Below are 15,792 nucleotides of genomic sequence, written 5' to 3' on the forward strand. Positions count from 1 at the left end.
TTAAAAGTGGTTTGGATGTGTTTCTGTGCCTATTCAGAGGTGATGTATCTCTATGTAAAAACAGCCTATTCATGAACAAAGCAGTAAAATCCACTTCATGAGGATTTTCATAGTCTGATAGTGTAATAGAGGAAATCAAACATGCCTTGTGAAAACAATTAGACAAAATCTGAACTTTCATAATTCAGTAAAAAATATGATAGTATATAGTCTGTATACAAAACACAATCACTTAGTTTGAGGGTGTGTGTTATAGCTTAGATAAAACTATGCATTTACAATAAAAGCCTATGGGAGAAATCAGCCTGGACAAAACCTTTGTGTTCCAACTGACAGTAAAACAAAACAAAACAAAACATGAAACAAAAATCAGACAAATCAATCTTCCCACTAAGCACTGATAGGCCAGTCACACTGAGAAGTACAGGTAAATAGTCAGAGTAAAACATATTATTATTGAATTAATGCATATAATTAATTTGCTGGAAGTAATATTGGACAGAAACTGGCATCTTAAGGTTTCATTATTTATGGTAATGAATAGAAACAATGTCAATGAAAAGAGAACCCATTCTGGGGAAAAAAAAAAAAAAATTAAAAAAATATTAATCTATGACAGTTTTATGAAGAAAAAAAAAAAAAAAGAAAAACACTGCAATTTGTACATAAAGTCTATATTCACACTGAATATCAACACTGATGGGCCAATCACACTGATCATTGTAAGAGTAAAAAAAACGATTATGAAATGACTGTAGGCTGTTTTTTGGCAATTTACAAACTCAGCGTAGTAGTATCAGTATAGAAAAATACAAATAGTACAAATATTTTCAACAAGTCTAATAGTTGAGTGAGCAGTAGTTTGGCTGTAGCTTTCGATGAAATGGCTCTGAGTGTGAGCGCACTGTGTAATCTCAGACTGCTGTGGTGAAGCTGCAACCCAGAAAGATGTGGGTTTCTCTTCCTCTTTGTATAACTGTTTTCACACCGAACACAAGTCCACTGTCAACTAAATAAAACTGCAAGTGCTATGAAACTTTGAACATGTTATTACATTGCCTGGAGTGTTCAACATGGCAGTAAACTTAACAATCATGTATCTATTCAATTCAACTGTTTTTATTGCAAAAAATTAAATTAGAATAAAATAATAAAAATGTAAAGAAATAAACAACAATTGAGAAACATGCATTCTTAGTGTGAGAATGCTGCCTGTCTTCATGGGGATACACGATTAATATAATTCTAAGGAACAATCCGGACAAAGGAAGTTACACAGTGCACCTTTAAACTACAATGTGTCACTTGTGATGATAATACTTGAAACCTGCAGGTTACAGTTCACATGTAATGAAAGAGCCACTGTAGTGTCACTGTTGTTTGCAGCTGAAGCTTGTACGGTTAAAAATATTGGGAACATTTGTCACATTCAGTCTGGCAAAACTCGTAGACTTTAAAAACATAACCAAAAGACATTTACAGATTTCACTGGTTTGTGTGAAATGTTAGACAGCATAGTATTAAACTTATCTGTTCCCATGGAGACACACAGGCTAAGTTACAAGTCAGATCTGTGGAGGGAATTCATTTTTTTCAAGGTAGATAAATATACAACTGAATAAAGGCAACGTACATAAATTTGATATCAGAACATTCCAAGCAACGCAACAACATCTCCACAGAGGCAAGCAGAAAAGTTACATAATGTACCTTTAAGTTTGAGGTCAAATTGTATCATATGAAGTATTTTAGTCCACAACTGCACGACTCTTACAGTAGTTATGATATTTACATTTAAAGCAACGTCAGCTCCCAATAACACTGCAGTTTTTTAACACAGATGTCACACGTTTTGTTTCTTTTTTATGAAGTCACTTTAGATGAATATTGTGATTTAAACTGTCCAAACATAATGATCCACTGGTGTCATAGAACTACAAAGCAGACTCAAACACAATACGTCTTCTTTAAAAGTGTTGGCCCTTTTTGACCCTTGTGCCTATATACTGTACAGACTTTATATTTGAAGCCAAACATACTCACATTTCTCCTTTAATCATAATTCATAAAGTTACTCCTTTTTGTTCCAAATGTTACCGGTCCCAGGTGCGGACGCGACAACAAAAAGAATTCATCTGTGGAATAGAAAGAGAGTCTTAGGAAAACAATGACTGCCACAGTTGCGTTTCCTTCCCAGATATGTTTTTTTTTTATTTTCAATTAAACAGTGTAATTCAGTCACAACATAGCTTAAACAAATAATGCGCACAGGGGTCTTGAACAACTAAAATCATGTCAGGAGGCTTCTTCAAAGTCAAGAGGAGTCAAGGAAATATATCCTCTTAATTATTAGAAATTATTATCAATAACAATAATAATGATAGCTACCATAACAATTATTAAATGTGGTGACACATTTTTAGGTGTACCACACAAACGACTGTCCCAATCCTGTGCACACTTTGACTTTTCCACGAGAGACACTGACTGAATCTGAATGTCCATTTGCTGTTTCAAAGTCATTATGTTTGTGGAGAGTAGACTCATATCTGCCTTTAAAGGTTGTATGGAGGATTTTTTTTTTTGTTTTTTTTTTGTTTCAAGTTGTCAATGATAGCATTATAGAGGTGCAGTAGCCTTGTAATTATGATGACCAAAAAAAAAGAGAATAAAAATTCATCAACTCTGGACGTGGTGGGGCCAGCTAAACATTTGCCAATAAATAACGACACTGCCTCGTTATCTGTTAGCTGACAGGCTGTCAATCAATCTCCCTACGTTTCTAGCGTAACTGACTTGCCTGCGCGCCGCCGGTACGTGGTTTACGTACGCCTGTCACGCAGTCCACAGACGCAAGACGCACAGACGCTGTTTACTCCACCAACGCAACAGTTCTTAGCGGCTTTTTTTGACCTATATCTTCCTCGCAGTTAGCACAAAGTTTGTTGCAATGGCGACAAGAATGCAGGAGCAGTTAGCCGCAAAAGAAAGTCCGTTTTTGAGGTCGCTGAAAGAAGAAGACAAGGGGAAAAGCAGCGAAGCCAAACTAAGGTGATTCTTGAAGATTCATTCCAGCGATGGCGCAACTGAAGCAGACGCAGGGTCTAAAGACTGACGCATTGGTCGCCAAATTACTCCTGGACAGGTAACTTCTGCTTATTATGAAAACGTACTTTATTTCCAAGAGCTAGTCAAACGTTTTTCAGGACACGAAAGCGATATCCTATGTCTGAAAACGTAATTTTCAAGGCAAATAAAGAGTCCGCTTGCTGCTGCGTGTTGTAGCTAGTTCATTCGCACTGAATCTCCGCGCAACCTTCTCTGCACCCCTTTCCTGTTCCTGTCCCCGCTGCCCTTTCCGCTCTTCCCCCTGCTCCTCACTTCTCGTCCGCGAACGAAATATCCGCACACCCGCTCCCCCCGCTCCTCACTTCTCCGTCTTGCCTAACCAACACTGTAGTTAGTTGTTTACAAGTCATGTGCAGCTCACCGGCTGTAAACAAACCTGTTTCTGGCATAAAGAGGAGGCGGGAGAAGGCGTTTCTACGTAGGGAGCTGTAGGGGAGGGGGGGGTGGTTTCACGCATGCGCAACATTTGAAAAAGGACAAACAGTCGCTGGATTTCTCGTTCCTTAGAAAATCCTCTATACAACCTTTAAGAGCCTCAGTCTGACACCTCACAGTGTCACCTGCTGGAATAACAGAGTCGGTCGCTTTCAGAAAAATGTGTTGAAGAGAATCAGAAAAAGAACAATTAAAAACTAAATAAAAGTAGAATGTGTTTTGTTTTTCTTTTAAGTAAAGTTGCAATCTCATAAAATGTAAAAGTCATTCAGCTGTGATTTACAAAAGTGTTTTATTACTTCACCACCAACTACTTAAAATGAACTAAACTAATTCTCGTTTAGATGGTTTAATGTTTGGGGGCAGTTTCACTATTTGGATTTGATTATTTGATCTTTATATATTTTAAGGATATTTCAGCTAAATGTAAAATATGATGTACTTTTTAGTCCTTTTTTAGCTGTAATAAATCTTTGTGATTCTACTTGTGGGAAGATGCCCTTTATTGTTTTTGTTGCATGGTTTGTGTGTGTTTCAAATTATTTTAGTTTGTTATGATTTGTTTTCATTGTATGTATATTTGGGTTTCTGTTTGCAGAGGGCTGTGTTTTTTTATTATGTTAAACCACACCCCCAACCTGAGGAGCGAGAGGGACATTGGCTGCGCACACCTGTTGCTTATTGCGCAGGGGGGGGTAAAAAGCCGCTCCAATTCTGAGTTTCCCGCACAAGGGTGGGGCAGCGCGAAGGGGTTCACGTTCTCTCCCCACTGGCAGCTCTCTTCTGTGGCAGGGCCGAGCCGCGGAGTGGAGAAGGCGGCCAGGGGAGCGTGCGTGGAGGGCTACAACGCTGAAGCCGGGGGGAAGGAGTTGGATCCAATGCTCTGCCCTGGATAAACTCTTCAGCCTTCTTTTTCCTTTTTTTGTTGACATTTTAGCAACTGTTAATTGTTTTAGCCCAGGTTCAACATACTTTTAACTGTATTTTATTATTTTTTTATTTTACTTAAAGTTGTAATAAATTCACTGGGATTGTTTTTAATCTCTGGTTTTAATTGCTGCTCACCCCTGGGTATTGAACCCTAGCCTTTTTATTGGGTCCTAGTCCCCCTACTAGGTGGCGTTGTTGGCAACAATATTTAGAATTTGGTTGGGATCTTTAATAAAAGAGAAATTGAGTGCTACCCCCCCGCCCCTTTCCACTCGGCCACATACTTGTACGTTGATGTTGATGTAACCCTGGATTAGTCCTGGGTTAGAAAACAAAAAAACAAAACGCAAATTAAAAAACAACTTACATTTATTAAAGAATGTTGCTTAAAATAGGAAACCATCACTGTGTGTTGTATAGCAAATATATTAAAATTATAAATTTATAGTAAAAAAAACAAAACAAAAAAAACATAAAATAATGAAATAAATGTGCACACACAAATACATTTCATGAAACAATATTAAACATTTACAAATGCATTAAAAAGTTGTATTCATCCTTAAGAAATCATTGGTGGTTGATGTGAGAGTAGATGTTGTCATCCAAGGTGTTTTCTGCTGTTAAGAAGGAAAGAAATAACTCCAAATGTCCAAAAACCTTTAGTTCCCAAAAATTTTTTATTATAATTGTTATTGTAATTAGAAATTCCACTATGCTGAATTTATTTGTTTACTTCATTATAAATATGCAGAGTAAAGATTCATGTTTGAAGTTTGTTTGTGATAAATCAAGACTGACTCACCTTTATTCTGTTTCTTTTTATGATGGTTTACTTGGGCATATGTCACATTTTCACCTAAAAACAACAACAACAATGACAACAATTTATATTCATATTTTTTCTTCTCTCCCAAATTGCATCTGGATATAACATATTTTTGGAACAATAATTTCATTTATTTATTTGATTTCTTTTTTAATCTAGTACCTAGTAAAATAGTTTAGCTTTATTTCAACTAATTATTGTTATAGTGTTATTCTAGAGAAAATGCATTATTTAAAAAACAAGAAAGTAACCAAATGTAATAAACTAATGTATATTTATTGTTAGGATTTGTTTTTTTGTTCTCTCCCCCTCCCCTTTTGTTGCAGAGCTTGAGTGTGGCAGGGGGCGTGGCTTCTTCCAGAGCAGAAGAGACACATCTGCAATCAACTCCTTCATCCGCCTCTGTATTTAGCCCTGGTCTTCTCACCACCACTTTGCCAGATAATTCCGTCCTGTTCGGAAGTGTCTATCAGGCTCTTGGATATTTACCTATTTTGCTTATTGTTCGTTTTGGACTTACCTGCTCCTGTTTTTGCCCAGGTGTCTCTGTGGTTGTCTGCCGTTGCCTCTGGAAAAGCCGGCCAGCTCCCTGCCTCCTCAGCCTGCCTTCCGTTTGTAAAATAAACTGTTAAAACTTGACTGAGTCCTGGTTTTGCTTTGGGGTCCCTCTTGCCAAACCGTAACATTTATTTTAATTATTATTTTTTGGGCATTTTAGCTTCATCAATAGTTCGATATCAGACAAGTTTTTGGTGAAAGGCCTGAACTGTTGAAGTGCAAAATCAACTCCACATAAGTAACTTTTTATTTATATCGTGCTTTTCACAGACATATGTCACAAAGACGCTTTACAGAGCATTGTTCATTCACTCCACACTTGGTGGTGGTAAATTACTATTGTAGCCACAGCTGCCCCGGGGCAAGCTGACAGAAGTGTGGTTACTAATCTGCGTCATCGACCCCTCCTACCACCATCAACACTCACACACACACCATTTTCATACTAGGCAATGTGGCTGAAGTGCCTTGCCTAAGGACACAACAAAGGTTTTTCAAGTGGCCCCCCACTGTGGCACCTGATTTTCCCAGTGTTTTCTCATCCAAGTACTAACCAGGTTTTTATAACAGAAGCAAAGAGCTTTAAGAGCTTTGTTTTACCTGAAGAGTGTGGACGAATATTAGAATAAACACAGCTCTCGTCTTGTGGGGGGTTGTTCCTCCCTGAAATGAAAAATTATAAGTAAAATAAATAAATTAAATACAGAATAGGTGGAACAAACTCACCTCTCATATATTTTAGTTCAAGCAGGGAATAAATGGCATCTGTGAAATGAACCAAATTGTATTATGGATAATGGAAATACACATGTGTCGCTTTTTACTTTAGTAATATGTTTAGTAGTGTGGGACATTAAGCATTTTGAAGCTAATATCTGATAAAATAGAAAAAAGTCCTTTGAGTTGTATAGATTTCAAGTGTTTGCAGAATAAAAGTGAAGGTTTTATCACTCATTTGAAATCTGCACTTGAGCCACTTCATGTGCTCGTTTACATGGCCAGTAAAAAAATGAAAACTAGAATGATCAAATAAACCAATAATTAGATCTGATCATGCTGTGTTTTTACAGCACAAGAGAAATAACTTACTTACTTACTTAAACTTACTTACTAATTACCTTTCTTAAACCTGATCTTCAAAAACACTTGGTAACATGTCGGTCAATGGATTTTAGAGTAACTTTTATTTGAAAGACAAAATACATTTTAAAATAGCTATTTCAATCTTTTGTATTTTCTTTGCCACTATTGTCTATCTCTTTTTTGCATTAATTTTCCTACTCAGAACCTGTGCAGGTGTGAACTGCCAAAATATTATATTCCTCAGTAATCAGTTCAGGATGTTTTTTTGTTTTGTTTTGTTTTGCTTTCCTTTTTTTTTTTTTGGTACGAAACACAGTGGTAAGAAAAAACAAAACAAAAAAAAACAAAAAAAAAAACACCCACATACACATAATAGAGCTTCTCTCTGTTTTCTTATAGAAGTAATACATTACTTTTTGATGGGGAGGTGTTTGGTTTCATTGCTGGTCACATGATCTTTCTTTGAGTTTACAGCTGAGAGACACAGACTGTCCCTCAGTCACTGCTCTCACTGGACTCATAAGAATGATGTCTCCTGTGAAGTTAAACATGTCAAACACATAAAATACTTTAAAAGACTCACACTTATACTTTATATCAAACTTACTGTGGACTGAGATGTTGAGGGCGTTGCTCATTTCTCCTGATCCAGACTCACACCAAAACACTGCACTGGTTTTCTCAGGTAAATAAAACTTTAAACTTTAGTAAAATAATAATATAACCTATGATCAAATAAAATAAGAAATAAGGGCACACATTAAAATAAGGTTGAAAATAGACTTTGAGGTGCCAGTGCAATACATGTATGTAATGAATGAGCCACTGCAGCCTCACTGTTGTTTGCAGCTATAGTCTGTATGTTGGAACACATAGGGAAGTTCACAGATGTTGAATAGGGGTCCGGTCAAGTGGTAATGGAGGGAAACAAGGGCAGGTTTTTTACATTCAAATAGCTCTTATTCAGAAACTAGAGGGACTATTGAAATAAGTAAGGTATTAGAATGTAGGAAAGAGTTAACACTCCAACAGGGTAAAGTTAAACCTGCAATATTCTTTCAAGTTGTTGACAATAAATAAAAGAACTCATGTCGGTAACGGAGGGAATGAAATATGCAGCACGTTTTGGGCAATAAATACAAACAGTGATAACTAGCGGTTCTCACTTACATATCCTTAACAAACTGGTTTGAATATTTGCTTCATATAGTTTTCTACCATATGGTACAAGATTAGGTTGTAAAACCTCTTACTTTTTGAGTAATGAGATTTTTTATTAAGAAAGGTCATGGAAACAGAGGGAAAAGTAAGAATGTGCATTTTGCATAATTTGTCAGCTTTTTTCTTCCGAATACTTTAATATTACTTCAAAATGAAAGGTAAATATTTCTATAAAATATGTCAGCCCTTCCAAGCAAATTTTTATCATTTAAAATTTTTTTTTTTTTTAAATCATGTACCTTCATCAACAGTTCAAAGATCAAATAACACAAGATATGATGAAATACATCAATTTATTTACATGATTTGCAGGTCTTTGAAATTTGGGAAATATTTTTTGTTCCATGTTTCATACATGGTCTGTTTAAAACGTATGTAACTTTAGAACCAAAAATGGTACAGAAAAAATGTAAACAGTTTCATAAACTAGAGTACATATGCTATCTGTTGAATACATTTTTATATCAGATGTATTAACTTGAATTTTTGGCCTTGCTGTATACTTCTGCTTGACCGGGCCCATAGATGATGTAGACTCTAATGTTGTCTGATGACCTTGTTTAGATCAGTGTACGTATGCAGATGAACAAAAGTCTCCCTGGATTAGTCTGTTAAAGACCCTGCTGATCAAATTACACATTTCTGTCACTTTCAGATTCTATGATGTGATTATGTCTCACTCACTCCCTGTTCAAATAGATGTTTTAAAATAGCAGATTACAATCGTCCAACTATGTTATTCTAATTTCCTCACACATTTGACATACCTGCAGATTTAGACAGTAAGTAAATAACTCTTACAGTGAAAAGAAGATGGGAAACACAAGGAACCCTTGTTGACAGAACGGTACTGCTGCTTTTAAGGGGTTCAGTAAAATGTCAATGTTTTTATCAATATAGTTTTAGAATGTTTAAATAAAATTCACCTCAAAGCCCAAACATGTAACTATGTGGAAATGAATTGTTGTTCTATTGTCTAAAATTCTTTGTTACAGAAGGTACAGAGGACATTTAATCTTTCAAAAGACATATATTGTTTCAAATTGCAAATTGTTACTGAACTTGGACAGAAACTTCAAGAGAATCACTGTTATTACTGTTATTGTATCATCAGGAGTAAAATACATCAGGTCAATATTTCCAGTTCAACAGAAATCTGACAGATGGAATGTATAGGTCTGAAAATCACTAAAAGACTTTTGTCCGTACATTTACAGAAATTATCTAGATTAAATAAAAATAAAATTAGCTTTTACCATCTGAAAGTTTTATTTAACATGGAACATGCTGTTAGGTCCTCATTTATATAAAACAAGAATTTGTAAAATGCAGCTCAAGGTGTCAAAGAGATAATACAACAAAAATAAAACAGGGAAGTTGATGTCAAATCTTTAAAAAGGACAGTGTCGAATAACATGAAAGTCACACAGCACATGATTACAAAAAATAACAAATGGTTTAACTACATAACAGAAATATTTGTACATTAGATCTATACAGGCTGATCATCCCATTACAATAGGAGCTTTGTATGAATCAGTCTTTTAACAGGTCTCTTAAAGATTTGTCACAGTCTGTTGAAGGCACAAAAACTTAAAAAAAAGAACCTGCAGATTTCATTGGTTTGCATGAAATGTTACACAGTATGGCATTAAATGTATTTGTTTCTATGGAGACAAGCAGGAGATGCCATGCAGGCTCAGTTACAAGTCAGATCTGTGTTTTCAAGGTAGATAAATTTAATGTCAGAACATTCCAAACAACACAATAACATCTCCTTGGACACAAACAGGAGACAGAACTCGACCTGAAAAAGTTACATAATGTACCTTTAAGGTTGTGGTCAATTTGTATCATATGAAGTCATTTTTTTGTGCCTTTTAGTCCAGAAAACGATCTCTTTCATCTCAGCTCAAGTCGTTTGTACAGACCTAGATCAAATGGAAAAATCAATCAAAAGTGAATGACTTGAATTCATTATGTGTGTTAAAGTGTGCACTATGTAAGGTTTTAGTTGGGGGTTCGTCACCTGTTTGTTTCCATCGATGTGTCACTGCTCTGCCAGGAATGTTCCACAGTATGACATTAAACAGCTCTACCTTACATTTATTTAATTACAGGTGGTTTTATGGCTGAATAATACCGAGAAAAAACAGACATTCTGACTGTGAGCGATGTCGCCTCTGCACAGACCCGACCTGTAACTTGGTCTGGTTTGGTCTTTATGAAGATAGAAAGGTTTAATACCATTCTGTGAAACATTCCAGACAAAGCAATAACATCTCCATCGAGAAAAGTATTAGACAGACCCTCCACCAGAAAAGTTACACAATGCACCTTTAAGTTCTCACATTAACCTTTGTGGTAAATTGCTGTAGTCCCCAAGTTGTTCATCTGAAAGTAAAACAAACATTTAAATCTAAAAATAATGATGGAGAATTAAAGTAATTTACCATTCTTGTTTCTTGGGTCTCTGATAGTTTCGTACAAACAAATGTCGCCTAAAATGCAGCAAACAGTAAAAATATAGTTTTGATTTAGTTTAAAATAACATTTTAAAATCTGGATAACTGACCATGAAGAAGAGATGAATACAGTTGCTGCTCATTGTCTTGGCCCGCCCCAGTTTCACCAGTCTCACTATTGTTAAAACATAAATAAATAAATAAACTAGAAACTGTAGACTTGAATTATTATGATGTACAAAGGACTAGACTGACCTGGAGGAGCTTCTGTCTGAAAAAAACAAAAACAAAAAAAAAAACTAAATTATGTTGTTGATAAAAATCAACTCAAACATTATATCACAGACTAAATCAGTTTAGATAAAATTGTTTAAATTACCTCAAAAGTAAAGCACATTTTACATTAACTTCATATAATATAGGTCAAATCAGTGTGTGTCAGCTACATGCATTTCAGCATGTCTGTTTATGGTTTTGCTCATTTCAAAGCTTTTGATGAATTGTGTTTTTCAAATCGCACCAAACAGAACAGATGTAAATCATGAAAATAATAGTTTGTAATAGCACTTTTTTACCTTTAGTTTTTGTGTGGAGCCACAGAAGCAGCAGCAGAATGAGTAAAAGCACTGCACACACAGGTCCAACCACCCACATCACAGGAAACCAAGATGCCTCGTTTTTAGACACAGGAACAGCTGTAATCAAACAAAAAGTTATAGTCAGTTTATATTTTTGTATCTTACTCTATTCTAAAGAATACATGATATGTTTTCTTGTGGCTTAGATTCCCCTTTAAACATGCTTTTTGTCACTTTGAAATAAGAACATTTTCTAACTTAAAATAATGTTTTCATTTGGAAAACTCCTGATAAACTACACCTGTGTTTGCAATGATGTTTTTAGGCATTGGAGCTCCCTCTGGTGTTAGCAATGGGAATTAATAGTGTGGCAGTCAACAAATGAATCAATGAAGCTCTTAGGCTACATGAATACTGTGCTAATAGAGCCATGCACTTGTTGTGAACACAGTTTGATCACAGAATGAGTCTGGAGATGGTTTCTGGACATCAAAACTGCAGAAGTCTGGAGTTTTACCTGTGTTGCAACAATACTGACAAAATGTAAACTGAGCGTTTTTCAGTGCTCAGAGAAGGATGACTTCATGGATTAATGAAAAAAGCATGTATAAAAGGAAAAATACAACTCCACTACTCCAAACATAAATTTGATTAGAGAACAACAATTTAACATGGTGAAAAAAAGTACATTTGCACAATATGTGTTCTTTAAAAAATAGTTTCACTGACTTTTAATCGACATCCAACTCTCTGGAGATATGACAGTGTTTGGTTTTGACCGTGGCCTTGGTTTCCATTGTCCCTCACATTTATAAAAGCCTTCATCAGACCTGGACACTGCAGTGATGTTGAGCTCTGGTTCAGTTCCATTTTGAATCATTTTCCCATTTTTATAAAATTGGACTGAAGTAAAAGTCCCTTTCTTGAGTTTACAGCTGAGAGACACAGACTGTCCCTCAGTCACTGCTCTCACTGGACTCATAAGAATGATGTCTCCTGTGAAGTTAAACATGTCAAACACATAAAATACTTTAAAAGACTCACTACTTATACTTTATATCAAACTTACTGTGGACTGAGATGTTGAGGGCGTTGCTCATTTCTCCTGATCCAGACTCACACCAAAACACTGCACTGGTTTTCTCAGGTAAATAAAACTCACATTTAGACTTGTCTTTACTCCAATGACACTGTTGTGATGATAATGTGTTATCAGAAAACCTCCTCCAGACTGTGCTGTCTGCTCCAGTGGAGTTGAACCCACAACTCAGAGTGATGACATCATGAGTGAAGTGCTGTGCTCTGTCAGGACTGACCGAGAGAGACACTGGAGACTCAGCCTCTGAGGAGCACAAGACCCAGACTTAAGTAACACAGACTTTAGTGAGTTAGACTTTAGTGAGTCAGGTTCAGAGGTGAGGGACATGAACATGTGGGACGTACCTCCAGACCAGACAAAGGAGGGGTCACTGTGTTCAGAGTAGAAGGAGGGACTTCCTCTCTCTGTTTGACACACAAAAGCTGCTGAGTGGTTGAGGCCCTGGAGGCTGAAGGAGTCGTGTTTAGAGGCGGCACTGGCCCCTGGGAGCCGCTCATATGTGTAAGACTGTGAGTGAGGAACAGCCCTGTACCAGTGAAAGCTCCATCCTGCAGAGGGCGCTGTCACAGCACAGCTCAGAGAGACAGAGGCCCCAGGACTGAGCCAGGACACAGACACTGACAGGACAGGATGGGGAGCTCCTGAGGAGCAGATGTTATATTTAGATCATCACATCCCATGTCATTGTGTCATATTAAATATAAACTTACTGTCAGACACATTTAGTGTGAGGGGGCGGCTCCACTCAGTGACTGTGTGGGGCAGGACTCCTCTGCACCTGTAGGAGCCTCTGTGTGTCACTGCTGCTCTTATGGTCATTTCTCTTTGTTTGTGCTCCAGACTCTGTCCAGATCTCCTCCATTCAAACATCCACTCAGCGCCTGCTCCATGAGCGCTACAGGTGAGAGAGAACTGCTCTCCAGGGAACAGCTGAGACCAGGGGGGCTCCACAGAGAGAGAGGGCGCGCTGGAGTCTGGACACACAGTTACACAGGAGATCACCAGACAAAAGTACATGTACTGCACATATGCACATCAGAAAATGGAGTCTATAAAGAGACATGTCAGAGTCAAACTGACCAGTGGCTCTGAGTGTGAACTTGTGGCTGTGCTCTGTGAAGTAGGGAGGCTCTCCTCTGCTGGCTCTGCACTGGTACTCCCCTCCCTCTGACACTGACACCTGTGCCTTGGATGAAGACTGTTTAAAGAGCTGCTCATTTCTGCTCCACTCATATTTCCACCCAGAGGAAAGTGGAGAGACAGAGCAGAGCAGCTCCACACTGCCCCCTGTCTTCACCTCTGAGAGTCCACTCACTGTGACCTGAGGTTTGTCTGTAGAATACATAATTACACCAAAACATGAACTTCACCAATTAGAAACATGCAGGTCAAAACCACACTTTGTACAGTGAAAGTGCACATACTGTGTACAGTGACAGTGGTGCTGGTGCTCCACACAGTGATGAGGTGTGGGTCTCTCTGGGCTCTGCAGCTGTAGGCTCCTGTGTCAGACTCAGTCACACTGGACACTCTGTATTCTCTGGTTGTTGGACGTAGGTTCAGTGTGTTCCTGTTCCACTGATAGGTCCACTGTGTGTCTGCTCCCTCCACCTCACAGCTGAGAGTCAGACTCTCTCCACAAATACCTCCAACTGACTCGGCTCACAAAGGGGACTAAAACAAACACAGAAAAAAATGAACTTGTTCAAACAGTTAGTGAAAAGGATAATATTATAACATGTAATGTCAAATTAAAGGAGTGATCATAAAGGTAATGTATTCTTTATATTCTGTACTCACCAGTTTTCTCAACAGTGACTTCATCACTTAGTTTTGTGATGAATGATGGTCGTCCTCTGCATGAATACACTCCTCAACAGAGAACTGACAGTTGTTCACTTTGCAATATTTCCCATTTAGATCCAGAGTATAATTTCGTCTAAACCATTCATGTTTTCAGTCCAATCCTGTACATCACAGCTCAGTGTTACACTGCCCTACTGGTGTTTCTGTGTTTGACACAGTCAGTCCAACTCTGCGGGTCTTTTCTGTAAACAAATACACTACACCACCCCCTCCCTCTCTATTTATCTCTACTTATCTGATAATTCATCTCTCCCTTGTGCTTTTTATAATAATGAAACCATATTGGCCATACATGGAAGCTCAGAGGAGTTTCTTACAAATACATATTCATTTTTTTATATGAACGTAAATGATGTAGTTTTTTTGTAGCTCGATGTTGGTGAATTAGCGCAAAGAATTTGTGAGCTTAATAACACTTTGTGAATTGGCCAGAGTTTTCTCAGCATTTTATTAAAGTGGAAGTTTGAACATTTTTAAATCAAAGATTCATGAATAAGGTCCAGTGACTTCAGTTGATTTTCTTTAATTAGCATCATGTTATACAAACAGCCACTACTTTTAAAGTTAAATTTGAAGTTTCTGAAATCAACATTGATCCATATAGCAGTATAACTCCCAAATCCAAATGAAATAGAGATCATTACTTGTGTCTGTTTGCAGATGGCGACACAAACGCTGGAATAAAAACACTAAACATGTAGATTCATGTCCACTTTCATCAACTTGAATGTAGTGACCCAGGTGTAAAGTCTTTAGTGGTGACCAAAGTGTAGTACTCAAGATGGACACAGTGTCCAAGCAGAGAGGCTCCATCCTCAGAGTGTGAACAGACTCCAACTAACACACAACTATAGACTCTGTGGAGAAAGATGCAGTTTTATACACGATGACGATGATGTTTTAACTGGACTGACTCTGTGTTCCTTTTTCAACACACACTTCATCATAATGCACCAAACAGGAAATAAGTACAAACTCATCAAAATATCAGTCTCTATTTGTTGTAATAATGAGGTTTTTATTTTCATGTCACAGATATAAGATTACATGAAGCTCATATTTCAGCAGAGTGATCATCAATACATCTGATTAAATGTGTCCACATGTGTGAGACAACACCCAAAACTGTGACTTTAACAGAGCCAAATTAAAAGGATTTCAGTGTGACAAAACCCCATAATTCAAAAAACAAAGACAATCAACATACAGTGTAATAATAATAATAATGAATATTAATCATTAGTAGAAACTCATTTGAATATTAATAAAATTATAGAATATAGAAAATATAATAATCATTTCTTGTTTTCTATTTATTTTCTTTTACTATTATTAATATTCATTATTATTTCATTACACTGTATGTTATTGTCTTTGTTTTTTTGATATGGGGTTGAGTGCACTGTCACTTGGGTGCTTCCCCATTTAAGATGGCAGTAGCTCTCATTCTGTTTCCTGACGAAGGCTAGTGCAAACGTTGCACTTTGTCCTAATAAATCTCACAATTTTGCAAGTAAGACGGTGTGGGATTTTTTTCTATGTTTGGAAAAAAAAAATAAAAGAATTTGCCCACATTTAGCCCCTCCCACATGACATTCT

General features: G+C 37.0%; 2 protein-coding genes and 1 long non-coding RNA gene across 3 annotated transcripts in view; 1 reads left to right on the forward strand and 2 right to left on the reverse strand.

The window, feature by feature from the left end:
• Positions 1–15,792, reverse strand: part of LOC110159888 (obscurin-like) — a 35,308-nt gene that overhangs the window by 6,094 nt on the left and 13,422 nt on the right. The window contains exons 9-20 of the mRNA XM_055156178.1: positions 13,038–13,301; positions 12,672–12,968; positions 12,298–12,570; positions 11,958–12,224; positions 11,226–11,345; positions 10,906–10,921; positions 10,761–10,825; positions 10,639–10,686; positions 10,543–10,579; positions 9,898–9,992; positions 6,482–6,544; positions 5,300–5,353 (exon numbers count right to left, since the gene is read on the reverse strand). Of these exons, the coding sequence (XP_055012153.1) occupies positions 5,300–5,353; positions 6,482–6,544; positions 9,898–9,992; positions 10,543–10,579; positions 10,639–10,686; positions 10,761–10,825; positions 10,906–10,921; positions 11,226–11,345; positions 11,958–12,224; positions 12,298–12,570; positions 12,672–12,968; positions 13,038–13,301 (1,599 nt within the window). The remainder of the gene's footprint in view (positions 1–5,299; positions 5,354–6,481; positions 6,545–9,897; positions 9,993–10,542; positions 10,580–10,638; positions 10,687–10,760; positions 10,826–10,905; positions 10,922–11,225; positions 11,346–11,957; positions 12,225–12,297; positions 12,571–12,671; positions 12,969–13,037; positions 13,302–15,792) is intronic.
• Positions 2,635–4,605, forward strand: LOC129409773 (uncharacterized). The gene is made up of 2 exons (XR_008632562.1): positions 2,635–3,145; positions 4,357–4,605. It is a non-coding gene; the product is annotated as an uncharacterized LOC129409773 (long non-coding RNA).
• The window catches only part of LOC129409767 (uncharacterized), a 17,494-nt gene continuing 8,190 nt past the window's right edge, over positions 6,489–15,792 (reverse strand). The window contains exons 6-7 of the transcript XR_008632555.1: positions 6,608–6,646; positions 6,489–6,544 (exon numbers count right to left, since the gene is read on the reverse strand). The gene's annotated coding sequence lies outside the window, so the exon portion shown is untranslated. The remainder of the gene's footprint in view (positions 6,545–6,607; positions 6,647–15,792) is intronic.

Source organism: Boleophthalmus pectinirostris, unplaced genomic scaffold (genome assembly GCF_026225935.1).
Source record: "Boleophthalmus pectinirostris isolate CB_2022bp ecotype Guang Dong unplaced genomic scaffold, ASM2622593v1 HiC_scaffold_20, whole genome shotgun sequence".
NCBI classification, from domain to species: domain Eukaryota; kingdom Metazoa; phylum Chordata; class Actinopteri; order Gobiiformes; family Gobiidae; genus Boleophthalmus; species Boleophthalmus pectinirostris.